We start from the raw sequence: 25,001 nt of genomic DNA on the forward strand, positions 1-25,001 counted from the left end.
TGACTGTTTGCTTATAATCTCTGTTACAAACAGTGCACTATCATCTGCCTCTGAAGTATACCCTTTAAGGAGAACTACTAGCAGCAGGGAACATGTTAGTACTTGGGACCTTCAGCACTTAGAGCAGGTAAAGCTGAAAGGAAATAGGGATTCATTTCCTTGGTGAATCAAAATTGCTAACAAAAGTATTGGCAGAGATGCTGTCCAGCTTCTTTTCCAACTTAAATAAAAGACATTTTTCCTGTCTGTCTGGGTTCTAATAGCTTTTACCTTTTTGTCTGAGAGTCGAGGTGGGGATCCTTCACTTTCTCTGCTGTTTCTAGTTAGGTTTAGAGGTGGATAGTGTTAGATTCAGACAAGACGGAAAGTACTAGAACTGAGTCACCTTTTCTTCATTCCTATTTTCTGTGGCTCTTCATCTTCCTGCAAGTGCATTATATATATCTTACTGAACACACTTATTAAAAGTGTGATTCCTTCTCCCATTGGTATTTTTATTTGCTATGATGTGTATTCACTGTTGATGATTATAATTTCATTTTTGATTTTTTTTGTCACAATAAAATATGTGCCAACGTCATCTTTAGATGTGGACATGCATGCAGAAAAACACCTTTTTTAGCTTGTATACCCTTTTGAAACAGGGAGCCATTTAGTTGTATGATTTTCTCTTTAAAATGCTTTGTGAACTGTTGTGGTGAAAAGTGGTATATAAAAATTGTGTGTGTGTGTGTGTGTGTGTGTGTAATATATGCAAATGATATGATGTGCGCCGTTGGGGTGACTCATTTTGTATTTAACTGTAGGCCGTTAGTCACTCTGAAGTTTCAGGAGTAGCTTGTTAGGCAACACCAGAGGGCTGTAGTCAGAGGGGAACTCTGAAGCTTTCCTGCACCTGTATGAATCCTAGTAATGCCTCTATTACTAATATTTATGTACATTAAATAAAGACAGTACCTGCCCTAAGGGGCTTACAGTTTAGATGTTGACATAAGGGAGCTAATGGAGAGAAGGGTGATGAATGGAAACCGAGGTCAATGGGGAAGCATATGCTGTTGTATCAGACACAGATACTTAAGCTTAGTTACTGAGGGCTAAGGTGTGGTACCAATGGCTTCATGAAACAGACATGTATAAGGGAGGATGCAAGCAAGGAAGCATATTGGAAGTGTGGAGGCAGTTTCAAGCCTAAGGGACAGCAAGGGAGGAAGGGTGGAATTGTTTGAGGGAGCAGGAGACCTTTGGGCAGTTGAGGGTGATACAGCTAGAACAGCAAATGTCATGAGCAGGAATGCAGAGGGAAATGAGGTCTGAGATGCAGGGAGAGGGACCACTGAGGGCTTTGAAGCTAAAGACATGGATTGTGTGTTGAATCTGGGAACAAACAGGAAGCCAGTTAAAGGACTTAATAAGGAAGTGTGTGACATGAACAGTGCCACAAGTGAGGCTGATGGCCTTAGCAACAGAGTGCTGGATGGAGATGAGGGGACTCTGAGGAGGTTGCAGTACTCAAGTGAAGACACAACTAGGGTGTGAACAGGAGATTTTACTGATAGGGTAGAAAGGAAGAACCAAATTCTTGTAATGTTATAAAGGGAGAAAACTACATGTGTGTGCGTGCGCGCATGTGTGATAGAAACAACCAATTTTTAATTACAAAAAGACTTGGAGTATAATTAATTTTCCTCCTGCCACATTAATCACCATTTCTCCCTCCATTTTCTCTCTCACTTATAATTTCTGTCTTTATACACTCATTCTTCATGACTTTTTTACCAGTGCACATTCGCAGAAATTAGCAAGATTTGTCTTTTAAAACTCAACTACATCACTATCTAGATCAAACACTATATCAACTGCCAGAAAATTAGTTTACAGAAGCAAGGTTATGCAGCATTTCCATAACACCAGAACCAGGGGACATCCACTAAAATTGTGTTGGGAGAGTTAGAACACACAAAAGAAAATATTTCTTTACTCAGCGTGTGGTTGGTCTGTGGAACTCCTTGCCACAGGATGTGGTGATGGCATCTGGCCTGGATTGCCTTTAAAGGGGGATTGGACAAGTTTCTGGAGGAAAAATCCATTATGGGTTACAAGCCACGATGTGTATGTGCAACCTCCTGATTTTAGAAATGGGCTATGTCAGAGTGCCAGATGCAAGGGAGGGCACCAGGATGAGGTCTCTTGTTATCTGGTGTGCTCCCTGGGGCATTTGGTGGGCCGCTGTGAGATACAGGAAGCTGGACTAGATGGGCCTATGGCCTGATCCAGTGGGGCAGTTCTTATGTTAGGTTCTTATGACTTTAACTCCATTTAAGTCATGGAGTTAATCATGCAGTTTTAGTTGTATGTGTTCCCCCCTCCCCCAAATCCTACTTGCCACAAATGAACTATTAATGTAATTGAGCATTGTCCTAAGTGAAAGCGATCAGGCAACTGGTTTGATTTGATCAATCACTGGGTTTGAAACATTTTTCTTCCAGGGTTGGGAAGCAAATGTTGAGAGAACTTCCCAAGTTTAGCAGAAAACTTTGGGAAATATTTAACATATGCAGGACCTTACCAGATGTGTGATTTACTCGAACAGTGCAGCAGTCACCAGACCAGTCAAATTGAAATTGCTCCAGCAAATAACATGCGTTGTTGGGATATAGCTCTTGTACTCCAACTACTAAGCTAGATGTTTGCCCTCAGATAGAACAGCTGTTAAACATTTTCAAGGGGAGGTTCATTGCTGACTTGGCTGGTGTCATAGACACCTACATAAGAACAGCCCTGCTGGATCAGGCCATAGGCTCATCTAGTCCAGCTTCCTGTATCTCACTGCGGCCCTCCAAATTCCCCCGGGAGCACACAAGACAGCAAGAGACCTGCATCCTGGTGTTCTCCCTTGCATCTGGCATTCTGACATAACCCATTTCTAAAATGAGGAGGTTGCACATACACACCATGTCTTGTAACCTGTGATGGATTTTTCCTCCAGAAATTTGTCCAGTCCCCTTTTAAAGGCATCTAGGTCTGACGCCATCACCACATCCTGTTGCAAGGAGTTCCACAGCCCAACTACAAGCTGAGTAAAGAAACATTTTCTTTTATCTGTTCTAACTCTCCCAACACTCAATTTTAGTGGATGTCCCCTGGTTCTGGTTTTGTGAGAGGGAAAAGAGCATATCTCTATTCATTCTTTCCTTCCCATGTATCCATTCTATCCTTCCTGTATAGAGAATTCTATCCACTACCCCACCTATTGGGGTAGTGATGCTGTCCTCTAGAACGCCCTGCCAGTTTCTTACAGTTTGCCCCTCTACCCCCACCACACTTTGGAGGCTGTGTAGTTTTCATCTTCAGCATGGAAGCAAGACAGGGTGCAATCCTAACCCCTTATGTCAGTGTTTTCCAGCACTGACATAAGGGCTATGCAGCTCTGAGGTAAGGGAATAAACATTCCCTTACTTTGAGGAGGCCTCTGTGAGTGACACCCAACTGCAGGATGCAGCCCACGCCCCATTTGCACCACTATGTCAGTGCTGGAAAGCACTGACATAAGGGGTTAGGATTGTGCCCACAGTCTCTTGGCAACAGTACTAATTAGCCATTACATGAGGAATGAAATATTAGTCTGTGCAGGCACAAAGAATAGTCCCGTTTCCCCCCATCCAATCACCCATTGTGATACTGAAGCTATGGAATATCCTTCAAGGGAGGCTTGCCTGACTCCACCTCCTGGGTGTTTGTTGGGTAGTAAAATATATACGTTTTCAAGTGGGCTTTTTTAGATGCCGCTTCTTAACATTGTGTTAGATTGCTGTTTGTTTAAAATGTTGGAATATTTGTGTGTGTTTAAAAAATACTTTCATACTTCACTTTTTTTAGCTTTCATATTAGAGTTTATGATTTACACTGTTGGCCAAGGGTGTGTGTACGTGTATTAATAGTAAGACAGCATCTAAATGTCTGAAATAAATACTGGATATGACAAATATAATGCCAGGAGAACCACTTTGGACAGGAACTATCTAGAAAGAGCTACAGAATTGAGGTTTTCCCTACCCTTCTGAACTCTTGAAATTCTAAAGTGAAAATTGAAATATGCTTTTTTTTTTTTTTTTTTTTTTAAAGAACACTCTTTTGGTGGCTCATGTAAAATCTTCCTAAACAGAATTGACATATGAACAGAGAATGATGAAGCTAATTCTTGATGAAAACATTCTTGGTCATAATCTTGGAGTAAATTCAAAACTGGAATTGTTGGTGGCTCATATTAAGAGGCACTTATGTGTCTATATTTAACTTCTCAAGTTCTGGGGAAGGAAATATTATGTGGCCAGCATTACTTCAAAGCCAATGCCTCAGACCAGATTCCACCCCCCCCCCCAAGTATTAAGAGAAGATTCTAGACTTTCAGCATAGCCTACCCTGCCAAGTCCCTCTCTTCACAGGTTGTTGAATTATTTATTGCACAGAAGAACCACTATGGTGATTTGTAGTGATGCCAAGGAGTCTGGCGATTGAAGATGAAATTGGTCTTCTGTATTGGATTCTTAAATTTTCTAATTTTAATATTTTCTTTTTTGAGGTAGCAAATATTTAATAAATATTCTATACACCTAAGAACTTGGGCATCGTGTAAAGCAAATTAGAATGAACATTCTGCCTGAACCTTTACAATCTAATCAGTATTGCATGGCATAAAAATAGGGAGACAGGTCTTTAGAGGTGAATTTTGTGGTTTACCTGCAGTAAGCAAAAGTTGATGTGGCTTCATTCCAATTCTTTGTTTCAAAGTTTTCCCAGACTTTTAACTTATGAGAATTCTTTTGATTGCTTACCAAGTAGATCTAAGGTGTGTTTGGTAAGCTGGTATTCTCTTTCCACTTCTTATTGAATAGGGACACATATTATTAATATGCAAACAAGCAGTGACTGATCATACACTTTTTAGTACATGTCATCAGAAATGATAATTTTGCACGGCATAGTGGTTGAGATCTGAGTACAAGTAAATTTGCTTGTTATTCCAAGGGTCTTACATAATCAACTTAGCCTTATAGCCATTTATTTAGGGTGAATGATAGTGTCCTCTTAGTGTGTCATTTGAGAGACCAACCATCCTGTGATATTTTGTGCATATAGGCAATGCGAGTGAAACTTAGATTCAGACATGCAAATTAAAAAAATTACCGGGCAACTATGTACAGTGTTTTGTCTCCAGATACATGGCAATTGAAAGCATAAGATTTTTTAAAAACAAAATGGAACACACACTTAAGGGAATCTTGAATCGTGGTATCCCAAACACTCTTGGTTTATTAACTGGATATTAACTGGATCTATCATTCTGGAAATGAAAATACTCAGATTTCTAAGTCAATACAAAATCTGTTGCAGGTCGTTCTTCACTCTTTCCTTTTGAAGATGGCTTCTTAGATGACAGTCATGGTGACCAATCTTTATCATCGGGTCTCAGCTCTCCAACTCGCTGTCAGAATGGTGAAAGAGTGGAACGCTATTCTAGAAAAGTGTTTGTTGGAGGTCTGCCTCCTGACATAGATGAAGGTATTGTGTAATAGTGATGTATACAGTGATTGAAGGAGGGAATATGTTCTCTTTTAAAAGCCGCCTGACACTTAAGGCTCAACAAAATGTCAAGTTGATCTGGTCTTTCATTTGCAAGATGCAAGCTGACAACTCCTTACAGTCTGTCCATCTGTTTGGTTAAGCAGAAAAAATTTTCAACACAAGCAATTTTAAATGTTCTTTGCTTCCCCTTTCTTCCTGTTACCCTAGTTAAATAGGTTTAAAACCTATTTTAAGCACTGTGGTTTTTAACCAGCCACAATATTGGATTGATTCTTAAGCTTAGTTTTCACTTAGATGGTAAATATATGTCAGGTGTACCACATCAATGGTAAGTGGAGCCTCACGTGATCAGATGCTTCTTGAAACAAAATAATTCCTTGCCCATCTGACTTTCTTTGAGTATGGAATTTTTTGGTATGTGGAATTATTCAGTCCTGTGAGTCCCTTCCTGAAATCTGAAGATGGGCAGTCCATACACAGACATCTCTCATTGAGAAGTAGGCTTTCACAATTCACTCTTAGTATGACTCTATATTTGGGAAAAGAATGACCCATTTTTAATGGAGGGATGTTGGTCGTAACTACATGTATTTTACAGGCCTAATTGCGCCCATATTCTTCTGTTGTTGTAAAATGTTGTGGTAGAAATGAATTTGGATTAAATGAACTAAAACTATAAGCAGGGCAAAAACCCCTTAAATTAAGATCATACCACCTATTTCATGAGTTGTATCCTGTGGAATATAGTCCTAGCAGAAGCTTCTTCTGCATAGGAAAGGAGATTTGCTAACATGCAAGAATCCCTTGTGCAAGTGTGTGCCTTCTGTTCATGGAAAGAGCTTCTAGTGATGAAGCTATGGCTCTTTGGTAAATTAGGATACAGTCCCATGTGTGCATTTACCTAGAGAAGGTCACACCAGTACCTTTTTTTTTTAATGGGAAAGACTTGCTGCCCAGTCCTATCCAATGCTGGTGCAACGAGACCCCCAGGCCCATACTGTATCCACCGTTGGATTTGAGCAGGCGGAAAGTGTCTTTAGAATAAGGGAACATTAGTTCCCTTACCTAGTGTAGTGCCCCAGCCTGCTCAATGGGGCTACTCAGATCTGTACCAGCTATTTAGCTAGTGCAGAATTGAATAGTCCCTTGTGTAGGGTTTTCAGGGATCCTCCACCATCCCTGACCCCCTCCGGCCTGAAACGCCCCCTCCTTGCCCTTCCCCACTCTGAATTACTCCCTCCTGCCACTCTCCCCTGCTCCTCCACAACCCTGCACAACACTTATTTGCCCTAGTGGCCATCAGGCAGAATGCAGCACCCTTCATGCTGGTGCCAGTTACTCACTGGGTGTCAGTAAGTGCTGTATGGTGATTTTATGACACCTGGTGCTGGCACCCAAGAGGATTGGGCTCTTAGATGCAAAAGAAGGAAACCAGATACTTAGGAAGAGAAAAGGGGAAATATGGGCATATAGAGTAAAGGGAAAAGGCTGCTGATGTTGCAGGTTGGAGTAAAAAATGGATTCTTAATCTAGAAAGATTGCATTACTGGCCTTTGTTAATATATAAAAACTTGGGTAGTCTCTGAAGGACGAATGTTTGTTTGTGTTTGCCATGTTTCTTTAGGTTTCCTAAGGGTCCTTTAATTTTTTTTTGTAGATGAAATCACTGCCAGCTTTCGTAGGTTTGGACCTCTTGTAGTGGACTGGCCTCACAAAGCTGAAAGCAAATCATATTTTCCACCTAAAGGTAATGAATTAATATAAAACTTCTGGTGCAAGAAATTGTGTGAGTGTGAGTGTGAGGGAGGGGGAGGGGGAGAGAGAGGATAAATGTGTACTTTTTAAATGCCTAAAACATTTTTCAATCGAGATACTACTCAATGTAGCATAGAAATGTTCACCATGGAAAGAAGGATATTCTTTGATCAGTAAGTTTTTCAGCACCAAATATAGAATCTCAAAAATGCACAAGCCTTTGTGTGTGAACAGTTTTTCCTCTTCTCTTGCCCTAAATACTTATTTTTGCTCTGGCTTAATTTTTAGTTTTTGGAGTATTTGTAAATCATACCATGGCCTTGCTGTAGTGACATACTACTTGTAATACCATTTTTATGCTAGTATATTCAGGGGAGGAATTCAGGGATATCCCGTGGTATTTAGTTGAGCATTTAATTTGTTTACACCAATTTTAAATTGTATAAATGGTAAGCTAGATAGGCCCAGTCCTATCTAACTTTCCAATGCTGATGCAGCCATGCCAACAGGGTTTGCTCTGCATCCTGTGTAGGGGGGGGCAGTCAAGGAGGCTTCCTCAAGGTAAGGGAATGTTGGTTCCCTTACTTTGGAGCTGTATTGTGTCTGCATTGGTGCTAGAAAGTTGAATAGGATTGAGCCCCTAAACAGAACTGCATATCACTGACATACTAGATGAACATATGTTCATTAAAAATTAACTAGTATTATTTTAGGAAAATGTCAAGCTGCATTTTGGTTTCTGAGCATGCATGTTCCTCTTCCCAGAGATGTTGCTTAAGGAGAGGGGGATAAGTCTGTCCTGCATTGTTTCTTCTATCTCTTGGTCATGCTGAGCTTCCAGAGCATATGTCTTTCTTAAGGATGCATTATATTGGAAATGGAACATGCCCTTGAGAGTGAACTTGAGAACAAATACTTTGACAGTATCTACTGTGTTTCCCCGAAAATATGACCTAGTGTGTTTTTTGAGAATTGCCGAAATATAAGACCTACCCCGAAAGGGTAAGGATAAGACTAAGTTGTGATCAGGGCCAGGATGGGGGGGGCAGAAGGGGTCCTTGGGCAGGGGGGGCGGGTGGACAGCATGGCCAGGAATACTGCACTCCTGCACCCGCCACCTAGAAAGTGCCTGCTGTGCTGCCTTGGGCACAGGAAGCTGAGGAGGAGCTGAGGCGGGAAGCAGCAAGCGAGGCAACCCTGCCTACTGGGCTCTGAGGCTCTCCTCACCTTCCAGGGAGTAAGTCCCATTAACTATAAAGGGACTGACTTCTGAGTAGACAGGCAGTCATCCTCCTGGGTGCTGAGGGAATATTTTTTAAGGTATATTTTTGTACATGAATGACTGTGTATTGTTGTACATTAAAATAAAAATAAGACCTACCCCGAAAATAAGACCTAGTGTGTTTTTTGAGCCAAAAAAATATAAGACAGTGTCTTATCAGTGTCTTATCTGTTTTTAAATTATGTTTTTAATCTGTTGTAACCTGTTGTAATCTGCCTTGAGTCCCTTCGGGGAGAAAGGCGGGGTAAAAATAAAGTTGTTATTATTATTATTTTGGGGGAAACACGGTAGCAGCCGTATTCTGATTGAAATCAGCAAAATTTTATAGTCTATCCATTTAATGATTAGCTTTTTAGATTAGCCTTCCAAGTCATGGTTCTTATGTGGGGTCTTTTACTTCCATGCTGCTTTGGATTTTATCTTTGCCATCACTCAATGCTGTTGGTTTTGTGTTTTTATTATGATAAGGTTGTTTTAAGTTTTACGGTTATTTTAACATGTATATATAACATTGAGTTAAATATGGTTTTTATGTTTGTAAGCCACTTTCAGTGCCCCTTGGAGGAGAAATGAGGGATATAAATTTAGTAAATAATGAACCAAGCTAATGGCGAGTACAGCAACTATAGTAGTGGTATTTGTCTGAGAGCCTACTGAGCAATAGCATCCATAATTGCCTGTCAAATCAGTGTGTAAATTTTGTTATCACGTTAATTTTTCATGTGTTAAAAAAGCCTCATGCATTTAAAATACTTTTTTAACTATTTCAAGTGAGGGGGCTTTGTGGTATTAACATCTTCCTGTTAATACCACTAGGACATTTGTAACTTAAGCAGAAGAATGCTGCTGTGGATATTCAACATATTAGTACGCGTATATTCAAGGGAAAAATGGAGTCCTTAAAGAAATTATTTTCCCAAAGTAGTGCTTGCAGAAGCCTGTTTTGTTTTGGGAGGTCTGAGATAAAACCAAGTGATTTACCTGCTTTACCAGGTGTTCTCTGTGTTTGCTGTAGCTTTAATGAATGCACAATTGTCACTGATCACAAAAGCCCTAAATTATTAGTCACAGTATTCTACATCTGGGCTGGCTAAACCAGCACTTTTTAATGCTTGTAAAAATGTTATTAAGTGTGATTTTACCAAAAAACAGGGAATGGTCTCTTCCTATTTTTATCATGGTTTTACTATGGGAAGTAGCTTTCAAAGCTACTGCCAGTTGCCCTGAATGTTTGTCTAAAAGTGCTAAACAGCATTCAGTCAAAACTTTTCCAAATTATGTATAATCGACTTCTAAGCAATCTGTAAGGGTTTTCAGCAGCATCATTATTCTCATATCTATTGAACAGGTAAACTTGGACTAGGTACTGTATTGATAAATAGCAGTAGTAGTTTTATACGTTGGCACAGGTATATGCACACATGGGTACAGGTACCAGCATTAAACTTTCTGGAAACTGCCTTGGTCTTATTGTCTCCAGCTCCTTTTCTCTTTCACTGTGTCTCAGATTGTTTTGAAACATGGTATTTAAGAACTCCTCTATCAATAAACTAAAAGCAGCAACATGAATAGTACTTTTGGCAAGTATGGCTTTTTAATTGGCTGTAACACCATGATGGAAGAAGTTGCACCCTCTGAGCTTCTTCGTGCCACCATCAGTTAAATTCTCAACTCTGTAATTGAGAACCATAGCAAGATCTGTTTGCCATCTTAGTCTGTGCAACTCTAGATTTTCCTTCTGTTTTCAGTAGTTATCATTAGGAAAGTTTTTGGTTGTGACTATCACTGGGAAATTTTTGTGCAAGGCTATTGTGTCTAACGCAATTTGATAAGTAATCTTTAAACTGATTATAAAATCAGCATTGTGTTACGTATAAGGAACACCCCTCCTTTTTAATGAATAGACTGAGAGGAAGAACATCCAATCAAATGACTAAAATTTATTGAGAAAATGATGAAATATCAAAATAGCCTCCCTGATACAAGTTTTGTATGCTTGATGAAAGATACAATATAAATGTGTATTGAGGTTTCGTCTAAGGGAAGGAAAAAGAAAAAAACATGCTTTTGGAGGAAGGTGTTGTATCCTTTGACCCTCTCACTTAGAGAGGGGAACTGGGGTGGGCTTAGAGACGGGAGTGGATAGAAAGCAATAAGTATAATTATAGTTACTGTTGTTGGAGGCAGCCTGTCAAGCCGTAGCATGTTAGGTTCCATATCAGCATGGCACAACTCTGACTTGACATAGCAATACACAAGGGAGTTGTTGCATCAGGTAAAGTGCACACCTACCTGACCAACCAAAATATCCCAGTATTCCAAGTTATTCCAAATTATTGGAATTTGAGGTGCTGCTACTTTTGTGCATCTCTGGTGGTAATCCTCTCTAGGGGCTTAATTAGATTTCGAGGGCGATCTCTTCTTTGGTGTGTTAATGTGTGATTTAGATAATTTAAACAAGTACTGATAAATCTTTTACTGACATACAATGAAACAGCTGAAGTACAAACACAGACAGAAGTCAAACTGATACCAACAGGAAAGGGAGAGTTTCACAATCCAGTGAAATGGAAATTTGCAACTTCATCTGTTTTCCCAAAGTATGTGACTTGCCTGAGCTGGCATCTTAGTAGACAACAGAAGTCAAGATGGAGTTAACATAAGAAGGGTCCCGCTGGATCAGGCCAAAGGCCCATCTAGTCCAGCTTCCTGTAACTTACAGTGGCCCACCAGGTGCCTCAGGGAGCACATAAGACAACAAGAGACTTGCATCCTGGTGCCACTCCTTGCATCTGGTATTCTGAGGTAGCCTACTTCTAAAACCAGGATTTTTGAGAACTTGACTCAAGTTCTGAAAAGCAGTGTTCATATTATAGTCCATTGATGGGTATAGATTTCAAGAGAATAGTCTAGAAATGCAGCTTGATAAGAAAACTCATATTTGAATACTCAACACAGATTCCACAAATGAGTATTGATTTTCATAAAAACTCTTCCTGAGCTTTATGTTTAAAAAACGAAAAGATTAACATAGATTCTGATGGTGTAGTGATTGCCTAGGCCAGGGGTACTCAAACTGGGGGGTTACAACCCACCAGCCTGGTAAACCGTGTTTTTGCCCCTTAGAGGGCAGAGAGGGGTGAAGGCAGCGACATGACCCCCAGGATCATGCTGCTGCCAGGGACAGGGTTTGTTTTAAGAACATAAGAACATAAGAACAGTCCCACTGGATCAGGCCATAGGCCCATCTAGTCCAGCTTCCTGTATCTCACAGCAGCCCACCAAATGCCCCAGGGAGCACACCAGATAACAAGAGACCTCATCCTGGTGCTCTCCCCTGCATCTGGCATTCTGACATAACCCATTTCTAAAATCAGGAGGTTGCGCATACACATCATGGCTTGTACCCCGTAATGGATTTTTCCTCCAGAAACTTGTCCAATCCCCTTTTAAAGGTGTCTAGGCTAGACGCCAGCACCACATCCTGTGGCAAGGAGTTCCACAGACCGACCACACGCTGAGTAAAGAAATATTTTCTTTTGACTGTCCTAACCCGCCCAACACTCAATTTTAGTGGATGTCCCCTGGTTCTGGTATTATGTGAGAGTGTAAAGAGCATCTCCCTATCCACTCTGTCCATCCCCTGCATAATTTTGTATGTCTCAATCATGTCCCCCCTCAGGCGTCTCTTTTCTAGGCTGAAGAGGCCCAAACACCGTAGCCTTTCCTCATAAGGAAGGTGCCCCAGCCCCGTAATCATCTTAGTCGCTCTCTTTTGCACCTTTTCCATTTCCACTATGTCTTTTTTGAGATGCGGCAACCAGAACTGGACACACTACTCCAGGTGTGGCCTTACCACAGATTTGTACAACGGCATTATAATACTAGCCGTTTTGTTCTCAATACCCTTCCTAATGATCCCAAGCATAGAATTGGCCTTCTTCACTGCCGCCGCACATTGGGTTGATACTTTCATCGACCTGTCCACCACCACCCCAAGATCTCTCTCCTGATCTGTCATAGACAGCTCAGAACCCATCAGCCTATATCTAAAGTTTTGATTTTTTGCCCCAATGTGCATGACTTTACACTTACTGACATTGAAGCGCATCTGCCATTTTGCTGCCCATTCTGCCAGTCTGGAGAGATCCTTCTGGAGCTCCTCACAATCACCTCTGGTCTTCACCACTCGGAAAAGTTTGGTGTTGTCTGCAAACTTAGCCACTTCACTGCTCAACCCTGTCTCCAGGTCATTTATGAAGAGGTTGAAAAGCACTGGTCCCAGGACAGATCCTTGTGGCACACCACTTTTCACCTCTCTCCATTGTGAAAATTGCCCATTGACACCCACTCTCTGCTTCCTGGCCTCCAACCAGTTCTCAATCCATGAGAGGACCTGTCCTCTAATTCCCTGACTGTGGAGTTTTTTCAGTAGCCTTTGGTGAGGGACCGTGTCAAACGCCTTCTGAAAGTCCAGATATATAATGTCCACGGGTTCTCCCGCATCCACATGCCTGTTGACCTTTTCAAAGAATTCTATAAGGTTTGTGAGGCAAGACTTACCCTTACAGAAGCCATGCTGACTCTCCCTCAGCAAGGCCTGTTCGTCTATGTGTTTTGAGATCCTATCTTTGATGAGGCATTCCACCATCTTATCCGGTATGGATGTTAGGCTGACCGGCCTATAGTTTCCCGGGTCTCCCCTCTTTCCCTTTTTAAAAATAGGCGTGACATTTGCTATCCTCCAATCTTCTGGCACCATGGCCGTTTTGAGGGACAAGTTGCATACCTTAGTCAAGAGATCTGCAACTTCATTCTTCAATTCCTTAATAACCCTTGGGTGTATGCCATCAGGGCCCGGTGACTTATTGATCTTTAATTTATCAATGAGGTCTGAAACATCTTCTCTTTTAACCTCTATCTGACTTAACTCCTCGGTCAGGAGGGGCCATTCGGGCAGCGGTATCTGCCCGAGGTCTTCTGCCGTGAAGACAGATGCAAAGAACTCATTTAATTTCTCTGCCATCTCTAAGTCTCCTTTTATCTTCCCTTTCCCTCCCTCACCATCCAGAGGGCCAACCGCTTCTCTGGCGTGTTTCCTGCTTCTAACATATTTGAAGAAGCTTTTATTATTCCCCTTAATGTTGCCGGCCATGCGTTCCTCATAGTCTCGCTTGGCCTCCAGTATCACCTTCTTACATTTCTTTTGCCACAGTTTATGTTCCTTTTTATTCTCCTCATTAGGGCAAGACTTCCATTTACAGAAGGAAGCTTCCTTGTCCTTCACAGCCTCTCTAACTTGGCTGGTTAGCCATGCGGGCACCCTCCTGGATTTAGTGGAACCCTTCTTTCTTTGCAGTATACACCTCTGCTGGGCCTCTATTACTGTTGTTTTAAGCAGCCTCCATGCACTCTGGAGAGATTGGAATCTTTTTACCCTCCCTTTCAACCTCCTTCTAACCAGCCTCCTCATTTGAGGGAAGTCCGCCCGTCGGAAGTCAAGGGTTTTTGTTAGAGATTTGCCTGGTATTCTTCCCCCAACGTGCACGTCAAAACGGATCGCAGCATGATCACTGTTCCCCAATGGCTCAGTAACGTTTACATCTCTAACCAGGTCCTGCATACCGCACAATATTAAATCCAGAGTCACCTGTCCTCTGGTGGGTTCCGTGACTAGCTGATCTAAGCCACAGTCATTTAGCACGTCAAGAAATCCGGTTTCCTTATCGTGACCAGAACACAAATTGACCCAGTCAATATGAGGATAATTGAAGTCCCCCATGATTACAACCCTGTCCCTCCTTGTCACCTCCCTGATCTGTTTCCTCATTTCAAGGTCCCCATCCGATTTCTGGTCTGGAGGACGATAGCACGCCCCCAGTATTACATTGCTGCACAAGCCTGGTAATTTAACCCACAGAGATTCTACGGTGGAGTCGGACCCACCTTCAATCTCTACTTTGCTGGATTCTATCCCTTCCTTAACATAAACGGCCACCCCACCTCCAACACGCCCCTGCCTGTCCCTCCTGTAGAGTTTATAGCCCGGGATTGCGGTATCCCACTGATTCTCCGCATTCCACCAGGTTTCCGTTATGCCCACTATGTCAATATTTTCCCTTGTCACCAGACATTCCAGTTCTCCCACCTTTGCTCGTAGACTTCGGGCATTCGCATAAAAGCATTTATACACGGAATGCCCCAGGATGGGCTGCTTATTCGCTCCTTTGTCCCCGCATCCTCTCATTGTGCCAAACCGTCTATCACATCCCATCACCCTACCTTTCCCAATTTCCTTTTTTACACCTGCCTAAAGCCAGCACTGGCCTCTGGGGGGTATGGGGAACCCCAAAGAGCACTCACAGGGCTCCCCAAGCTTCCAAATGGCTCTAACAGCAATCAGAATCCACTGTGTGTGTAAAAGTAAAAAAATTCCAACAAAAAACCATGTGAGCAACTGTTTTTCCCCCCAAAACTTTGTAACTGAAGAAAAATACACTTTTTCTTGGGCAACATTGCAACAGAAACATTTGAAAGTGTTGTCTACTAAAAAAGGTTTCCAAATGGGGGAATGTCATTATTGTCTTCAATGCTTGTGTCAACTCACTGTTACTTAAAGTTGTGTCACAGGCTCCACAAGAACACACACACAAACTAGTTGCACTGTGAATCAGATATGACTTTTGTAGGTCAAAGAGAATGCTTCCTGTTGAATGATGTAAATAAGCAACAGATATTTTGTTCAAGGCACAGGAGCTAATACAATGGGATGCTTTGTCCAACCACTAAATCTGCAGTTTTATTGTCCAAAATATGCACACTGGAGAGGAGACAGACCTGCTAATTTTCCTCTTGCATTCACTGTAGAAGTTATTTCAAGCTGTACTATTGCAGTGACATTAAATGAAAGATGCACATTTCCTCAGCATTTGACATTTATCATATTTGACAGCTTTTGGTATGCGTCACTACAATCTACCATCTTGGCATGCCTTCATAGACTTGGAGAGTATCTCACAAATTTTCAGGATGGGAAAACTGGAATCTTTTCAGATCTGATTCAGTGACGGTAAACTCTATGATATCAGTCATGTCATGTTTCAACAATAGTTTCAATCTGAATATGAATGTGCAAGACAGAAGACCATTTCTTTCATAGTACCAATGCAAATTTTAACCAGCAAATAACTTTGCTGTTTGTTATAGAAACAATTGTGTTTCTATATCACAACCTTCGTGTTTACTTCCAAATTGTATCATAGAAGTAAACCCAACATTATTGCCATTGCTGAAGTGGGGGGTTGGTATCTAAATAGTTAGGTATACTGGCCAGTAATGGCTGGTATGGCTCCACTTCCTGAATAACTTATGAAATGATAGGGTGTAACTGAATGGGGTATTTAAACATTTACTGGGAATGCAAATAAAATGGATAATCTTCAGTGGCTTATAGTAGCTGCCAAGTTGGTGAATGTGACAGTGCCTGATAATGTACATGAGGACAGGGATTGTGATGAACATGTTCACTGAACTGTTTTGCCTGGAAGAAGTGGTGGTGTTACAGCTAATTACTGGCCTGTGGGACATTACTAAATTGAAAAACAAGAGCTTAACTAGAAATTATACTTTATTGCTAATTAGCCATTTTGAAATACACATTTGATCCTTGGATTTTGTCTGTTTTGGAACATGTAAGCCTATTACTTCTGCATAGTGAAAACTTTCAGATGTTTCTGTTGTGAATTTTTCCAGGTTCGTTGCTTTTTATTTTTAAATTTCCTAGACTCAGCCAGGATAGAATTATATTTGCATGGTAAAAACATGAGATGAATTAAAATTGGAGAAATAATGAAATGGAGTGACAGAATAGAATCAGTATATCATAAAGTAGGAGGCAGCAACTAGTTTTGCCAGGAATAAGGAACAGTCTGAGCAAATGCCAGTGTTATTGTCCACTGAGTTTCACACTGTTCCCAGTATGAATAAATGCTATATGTGACTGAGCAGGGAGAGAAGGTGTGTTTGTCTTTTTTGGCTGTATGCTTTTATGGCAGAATGTGGCATGCCAGAACTGCTGATGCCTAGCAATTTTACTGCAGTTTTGAGACACTTCAATTCAATTACTGTATGCATTGCTTCAGGCAGTTATCAGATACTACATCTCTCAAGAACACTAGGTCCAAATGACAAGCTGAGATTTTATTTTATTACTTTGTACTGCATGAATACAAGTCTTTGCTCTAAATCTTTGAAAGAGCGTGGTTATAAATAGATTCAGGGTTAGCATTTCAGTAAGATTGTGTGGTGTTCCCTCAGTATAATATAAGGTGTTAGCAATAAGAGAGCTGTTGCAGATTCTCCCATTGGCTGATGTGCAATTAAACTTGTCCAACTCGCAAACTGTGGAACTTAAACCTGTTCGTTCGTTCTCTCTGGAGTGGCAGGTATGCTGGTGTTGCTGCCTAGATCAATGATTTTCAACCTTTTTCTTCTCAAGGCCCACTGACCTCTGAACATCACATGGGCCTCAGAAAGGCCTCCAGAGGGATTTAAAGGGCACTTCTGGAAATGCTCTTTAAACACCTCTGGGAACTTTCTGAGGCCCATAGAGACTCCGTGTGGCCTCTGCAGACCTCAGAAAGGCTCCCAGACATGACCTGAACAACGTTCTGGTCACATCCTGGAGAATCAGTCGGTCCTCAGTCACTGGTTCAGGACCTGTGGTGGGTCAAATTTGCAGGTTCCAAATCCCTGGATAAAGATAACCCATGCGTATTTCATTTGGGCTGAATATAACTTCTAAACTTTTTAGTATGTCTTTGGTTTATATTCTGTGGCAAATTGGTACAGATTGAATTACAGTTCAGTCTGAAACTTGAAATGCTTGTGACCTTTGAAAGAAGAGCTATCCTACAAACTTGTGCAATAGCAAAAATTTGATCAAACAGTGGTGTAATGAAAGTGAGCATCCTTGGATGTTTTGCTATTTAGGCTTCTTTAAATAGAAATATTTTACACTAGTAAGAATTTTTTGCTATTAAAATCCTATGTGTGTTAAATCAGGCTATAGGCTCCAATCCAAAATGCTGCTTAGACACAGGGCACAAGCCCAGTGGAATGTTTGGGGGGGGACGACACACTGAAAAAACCTATTGAAACTCGCATCATTTTTCAAAAAATTTTCTTGCAGTATTGGGAACTACTTTTCTTTTTAAAATAAAAATCAAAGCTAAAGCTCCCTCAGACATGCTGAGAGTTAGTTTCACGGTGTCTTTGGATCTTGGCTGTTACAGGTCTGTCTTACTGGACTGTAACAGAAAGCAAGTAGATACAGTGTTCCATTCACACATTAGTCTTTTTGTAGGTGCCATCAAGTGGACCTAGATCCATTTTGGTGGCACAGATAAACCGGTTTTTGGGGTGGAAGGGACACTAGGTTTGTTTTCAGAGCTGACAGCACTGATCATATGGTTAGCAGGGGCACAGCAGCAGGTACACAGGCACCTTCTATGCTCAGCCATCTCTAGATCAGGGCCTATGTATTTAAAGTAATGTCACCTACACAAGGTGCTACTATAAATGTGTTTGAGCCTTAATATGCCATCTCTCTATGGGGGAAAGGACAGTGTTGCTACATTAGTGCGAGTTCCTAATCCCTGACATTGTTTAATGAAGAAACAGTTCATGTATAACTCGAATAGTACCTACTATAACTCCCATCACCCTGGATCATTATAGGTGACCTATATGGATCATTTTAAGAAAAATTTCTCAATCTTTTTCATTGAGAATGGAAAAACAGATCCCATAATTTGTCTTGCACATTTTAGTTGAATAAAATGCAGAATATTTTCTCTTTCGGTTCCCAGTAGCATTATGTTTGCTGTTTGTTTCCTCCTAATCAGAAGCATTTCTGTATTTTGCTGCAGAGATGAATGCTGCATGCATTGAATTTAAAGCTTGAATACAAAGAGGTTCAGAAATAATCAGGAGAAATGTCTGAACATTTTTCTGTAGTTTCTGGCAGAAGTATACTACAGCGGAACCAAACTACAAGACTTCCTATTTTTCTTCAACTGAAATGTGTTTGTGCATCATTTTCTTGGTTAAGTGAATCAGCTAGCACTGCAGTACATTGCTATTCTTGTCTGGAGAAATTCAGCTTCACAGCCTAATGCATAATAATATCGCTCTTCTGCAGTAGCTAAAGTAAGATTAGTCTCTTCTGTTTTGCAGCTTCTTTAGCACTAAAGCCTTTGATGTTTTCTGGAATGGCAGTCACAGCACAGCAACATTTTAAATGAAAGTCTGCAGTTTTTAAATCACCTCTGAGGTTCTTTTTAAAAATCAGCTTTTTTTGGACAGTAACAAAATTCTAGTTCTAAATCAAAAGATGAAATGAAGTCACAGCGTTGTTTTATAAAATTATAAAATATGCCTGACTCTTGAGCAATGGCTGTTTGTGCTAGTAGTTGTCGTAAACTGCCTATGTTTTTTTCCTGAGGATTTTAAAAAAAATGAAAATCTTTATACCATTTCAATAAGTACATTCTTAAAGCAGTAAAACTGGGAGTGATCCTTCCCAACATTCTGACTCTTGTGAATAGTTGCCCCCCCACCCCAATAAAGAGCTTTGCGCTTGAAACGATTGTGACTGAGATTTATATTTCTTGCATCAGTTCTCTGTTTCTGTTGGATTTTTGCCCCTTTATCTACTTTGCGGTCCAGCTTTGAGTAGGTAGTGTCAGACAATTTGAAAGCAGCCTTCTCCATCCTCGTCAAATACAGCAACTGTCTTGAGACAGAAAACTATATCTAATATTTATGAATATTATCTATACAAGGAGTGAATCTTATTCTTCTAGTCAGTTTCTGGGGAGTAATATTACAGCTAAGAGTTTCCTTAATCACCCTTTTTTGTTTAGTCCCCTTCTTTAGTAGGAAGTACCTTACTTTGTCCTTTATTAAATCTGTTTGAACTTGTTTACACATTGTTTTTTGGTGTATACGTAAGATATTTCACATATACACTTAAAAATAGAGCTTTTCATATATTTATTTCAGTAGAATGAACATTCCAAGGATGGGTGAGAGAAATAGGATTACGGTAGCTGGATGTTCATCTAAAATTCTGAAAAGAACCTGCTTATTTACAACCCTCTCCGCACAATTAGGAACCCTGCAGAGATGTTACCTGAACTCACTTCCTACCTTCAAACCTGTGTGTGTGTGTGTGTGTGTGTTGGGTCAGAACCTGATACCATGAATCTGTTCTTTCCTCTTCCCTACATGTGTATACTTTTTACCTGAACTAAACATCTGAAATACTGTTACAGAGATACTCAAATACACTTGCAAAGGCATCAACATTGGCTGTGACTTATGGTTGATTACTGTATATGTTTTGTGACAAATTTGTCTACTCACATATGTCTGAATGAAACTGATTATTTTGACCCATTTTGGTCTGGTTCAGGCCTGGTTTTAGGACTGATACAGCCTTGGTCAGTAATCTGTTGTGGGAGCTACACAGGGGGAAATATATATATTAGAAGTGTAGCAGATGTATGAAATGAGTATGCAGGAAGGGATGGGATGATGATAGAATTGGGGTGATATTAAAAATATGAAGCAAACTTTATTTAGCTAGCCTGGTTCTATACTTACAAAGTGAGTTAAGGACCCAGGGAGCAAAAAGGAGGAGGCCTTGAGGAGGCTTCTGTGACTGTTCCACCCCCCCCCCCACCGCAGAATGTGCAAGCCATATTGGTGCAGCTCCGGAAAATTGGATAGGTTTGGGCCCTTAGTCTGTATCCATATCAGTGCAGAGACTCTGTTTATGGATCTAATGTCTTGTATTGGTGCATAGGAACACATCTAATGGTGAGAGATGGGCGGTATGTGATAGGTGAATCTCTGATTCATCTGCCACAGTTGGGACGCATGCTGGTGGTAGGGGCGGCATTCATTGCTTCACTGTGTAGTCTCTGCTTGTGAATTTATGCAGATACGACAGTCATTGTCTATATCAGGGGTACTCACACTTTTTTGTCTCGAGAGCTACTTTGAAACCCAGCAAGGCCCGGAGATCTACCAGGGGGGAAGGAAGCGTCTGATAGACACCCCCTTTAATGTATGGAGCCCCTGCTGGAGTCTAGTCAGTTTCGTCAGTTTTGTTGCTGCATGCCTGAAGAGCAGCTAAAGTGTCAGTTTCAGTGTCAGTTTAGTGTCAGCTAAATATGTCAGTTTCATCTAGTCACTAGACGAAACTGACATATTAACAGTTTGGAGAGACAGGGCTCCGTGATCTACTCATTTTGCCTCGCGATCTACCGGTAGATCGCGATCCACCTATTGAGCACCCCTGGTCTATATTATATAACATGCAAATCGTGTCATGTAAACACAATCACTAGTACCTTTTAGTTTGTTTTTAGAATGGTTTTATGATTTTTACCTGTTTATGCTTTGAATTAACTGTATTTAAATGTTACTCTGTGTGTGAGTGTGTATTTATCTGAAAGTATTGTGGTTAGAGTTACCAGCCTTCCAGGACTGACCTAGAGTTTCCAGGAATTGGTATCAATCTCTTTTAACAGGGTCTCTTGGTTAAATGACATTGCATCATGTGGGTGGGGTTTCCCGGAATAGCTTCAGTCAGAGTTAGCAACCCTAACTGTGGTGTATGTTTCACAAATTTATATGTATTGATTGATTAATTATTCCCGAATGTAATTTTGTTGTTTTCCAAGGTTATGCATTTCTACTGTTCCAAGAAGAAAGCTCAGTGCAAGCTCTAATAGATGCCTGTCTGGAAGAAGATGGGAAACTTTATCTATGTGTATCAAGTCCCACTATCAAGGACAAACCAGTAAGTTAAACCACATGTACTATCTTCTGAAGACCAAATATAATTTGTAAGCTATTAGCTCTTCAGTGTCCTGTTACTTAGACTGTTATTCAGGCATAATACTATACCATATATGGACAGGGAGTGGGTGGGCGGGTGCGCTTCAAGGTATCAAGTGTCACAATAATTCAGTATTCAGGGCTTGTTGTCCCCCCTACAGCTTTCCCCCTAGAAACTGTTTACTCACTTTGCTCTGAACCAATGTCACTTACTTACTAATAGGTATGATCAGTCATTTCTCTTTATTGTATTTGTAGAATATTTTTTTCCAAGCACTATTAGGGCATATGCTATGGATGCTTTAATAAGTGAAAGAGCTACATAAGGCCCTCTAGGGCTGCAGATAGATGTACGTAATTGAAGCAGTCATGCTGCTGTAGAACTGCACTCAGCCAATTTTGTTCAGATAGAGAAGCATTCTCAGCAGAATCAGTTGCCCTCAGCACTGATTAACTGGCAGTTGTGAAATCATGTTGCACCTTTTCTAAGAGAAGAACTTCTCTTAAAACTGGAGGAAGTAGAGCCATGGCAGAAAAAAAAAATCCTCATCTGCTTCTGTAGCTTCTTAAAAAGGCAGTTCAAAATAAAGCTGACTTCTGTTTTTTCAGGTGCAAATTCGACCTTGGAACTTAAGCGACAGTGACTTTGTAATGGATGGTTCTCAGCCTTTAGACCCCAGAAAAACTATTTTTGTTGGAGGAGTTCCACGACCCCTCCGAGCTGGTGAGTGAAAATATTTTTGAAGACTAATATTTTGAACAATAGCCAGAAGTTTGGCACAATAAATGCCTCTCTAGCAGTTCATTTTCTGGAAAAAAAACAAAAAAAAACAAAAACATTCTAAATTGGTCAGTGTGATGTATTAATTTCCATTTTAAGTGCAGTGGACCTTCACTTGATGGTGGCAATCCATTCAGGAGATACCGTTGTATTGTGAAAATATTGGAATGTGAATTGATTTTTTTGTAATTAATTCCAAGACCTCAACTTCTGCCACAGAACTAAGCTATTTTCGTCTCTAAAAAGTACTTAAAATGTGTCTGCTGTGCTCATAAGGGACCATTGTTCTTTTAAAAATGCTTCTCCAGGCTAAGAGCTTACAGACTTTCACTTCAGCTCAGTCCTTCCCTCAGTACACAGACAGGATGTGCTCCTTAGGGGCTATTGTTATGTTTTAAAAGTGCTGCTATCAGGCCTGTGTTTGCCTTTGAGTTTGCTCCTTCCCTCCAACACACAGAGTCACTATGTTAAACATGCTGCTATTGGCTAAGGTGCAACCAACTTGCAGTAGCTGACTGGTTTTCCGCCCCTTACCTATGAGGTTTTGTTGGTGGCAATAACAAGCTTGTTGTACAGCAGATAATCTATTTATAGTCAGCCTAGTTTTGCAACAGACAGTCCATCGTAAAGTGATTTGATTGCATTGTGAGCCCATCGTAAAGTGGGAACCTCCTCTAGTAGGATTATGGCTCATATTACACATTTGGAATTTAATTTATTTTTCCAAAAAGAAGTTAATGTTGTGTTAGTAAAAGAAAAATAACCTAGAGAGACTGTATCAGAGCAAAATGGTGGATGGAAAGTGAATAACAGTTTTTCTCTCATGCCAAGTTTCAAAATTGCCCTCTACAAACTGCTTTTTCACCCAGAGAGAAAAAAAGAAGGGAAACTAGGGAACCCCTTTCCCTCCAAGTACAAAAAAGGTGAGGATTGACTGAGCAAAAAAAGACTAGTGGGCAGAGATTTGCGAAGTCTCTTGCTCCATGCTCTTTCTCAATTCAAACAAACAGCTTGACCAGGCTAATTTGGAGTATTCTTAGTTGGATAAATTCATATAATGTTTGTGTTGAGTAAACTGGAGGATAACCAATGGAACTAGTACCTGATGGTTAGTGTTTAGCACACTTCTTCATGCACTCCACTTTGCTATTTTACTAGGTCAGCAGCTGAACAGGGAGGAGGAAGTTGGTGGATATGTTGCTGCTGCCACCATCCCAGGCTTAAGAAACCAAGCAGAGGGGCAGCTGTTGGGGGGCAAAAACCTCCCCACCCTGGAGAAAAGGGAAGCAAATGGCTCTTGTTGAAAACCCAATCCCAGTAGTGCCTGCAGGCAGTCAGGCGTGACAACTCACTGAATTGCCAAAGAAAATGGCTTGGTAGACAAAGAAAAAAAATATAGCTGGTTTATTTAAAATCCCAAAAGAAAAATGAATTAAATAAAATGAGGAAAGGAGAAGGAGAAGCAGGCTAGTGAAAAATCCCTTGACTTGGCCACAAAGAGATGACTTGTCCAAATTGGATGCAGTAACTAATAATGCCCAGCAGAGAGAACCTGGTAGCTACTTCAGTGATGAGTGCACAAAATGCCAAACCTCATCAGTGAAGTTTGTAGGTTGGCTTGGAGTGGAAGGAATAAGCAAAACAAAATTCTCTAAATGCATCTAGCTAGAAATTGAATCCCTATTGATAGATACTTTGTCCCAGGAATGCTGGTCTTTTACACATACTGAGGAGGAAGTTGGTTTACCAAATGCAAGCCTACAGCTGGTTCTAATAGTGAACCTGGCAGAATCTCCCAAGTTTCATGGGGCTACCTTGACTGAATGAGTGGAAAACACCTGGCCATCTCACCCCTTTCTCAGATAGGTTTAGTTGACCGATCTAGGCGCACTTGCCAATCTCAGTGGGAGAGTTGGTGGGGGAAGCCCAAACAGAGAGAAAGCAATACACCTCCAGCAACCCATGGCTGTTTGGAAATGGTATTTCAAACAACCAACTTCAGAGGAGCATGCCAGATGAATGACTGCTATCTAGGATGCAAGCCAGTCTGAGAGTATATCACATCTCAGGTGGGACTCTTGGGCGAGAAAAAAACAGAGAAAAAAAGTAAAAAAATTACTTTCTAATTTAAGTCTATAACACAGGTGACATAACATAGCAATTATATGGGCTCAGTGCATAGATGCATGCCTCAATTTTAGCAAAGTAAGGCATGTACTAGCTTTTTATGACATTGATTTTTAATGTGATTAGTGCTAACTCTGAATATGTATAACAAGCTATCTAGGTCCATCTCTTGATCATTTACACATAGCTATTTACACATCTCTTGAGCTATTTACACATAGGAATCACCAGTGAGGGAGGCAAGCACTTGAGCTGACCCCTGTGGTTACTTGAATGAAAAATGCTTTTCCTATGTTCCCCCTAACCCTAAATTGGACTTTGTCCCTTCTATGCTACTACTGTATTTAAGATGTGTTCTTTTTTGCAGCAATAGCTTCTTTGCATGTCTGGGCTTGTCAACCAAAAGAATAATCTTCATCTTCATTAAATAATCCATGAAAAATGTCTTGTGTTAAGAAACTGTAATACCTTTTACTCAATTAATTTAAAAGCTTAATCAGTTGCCTATCTTAGGTATATAGAAGATAAAATACTTTTTTTCCTTCTCTTGTATTCTATTCACCT

General features: G+C 40.7%; 1 protein-coding gene across 4 annotated transcripts in view; it reads left to right on the forward strand.

Annotated features, from left to right (window-relative positions):
- Positions 1–25,001, forward strand: part of CPEB3 (cytoplasmic polyadenylation element binding protein 3) — a 93,959-nt gene that overhangs the window by 60,743 nt on the left and 8,215 nt on the right. For all 4 annotated transcript variants that reach the window (XM_066620849.1, XM_066620848.1, XM_066620851.1 and 1 more), the window contains exons 5-8: positions 5,392–5,559; positions 7,241–7,330; positions 21,373–21,491; positions 22,139–22,253. In XM_066620849.1, the coding sequence (XP_066476946.1) occupies positions 5,392–5,559; positions 7,241–7,330; positions 21,373–21,491; positions 22,139–22,253 (492 nt within the window). The remainder of the gene's footprint in view (positions 1–5,391; positions 5,560–7,240; positions 7,331–21,372; positions 21,492–22,138; positions 22,254–25,001) is intronic.

This window comes from Tiliqua scincoides, chromosome 3 (genome assembly GCF_035046505.1).
Source record: "Tiliqua scincoides isolate rTilSci1 chromosome 3, rTilSci1.hap2, whole genome shotgun sequence".
Taxonomy (NCBI): domain Eukaryota; kingdom Metazoa; phylum Chordata; class Lepidosauria; order Squamata; family Scincidae; genus Tiliqua; species Tiliqua scincoides.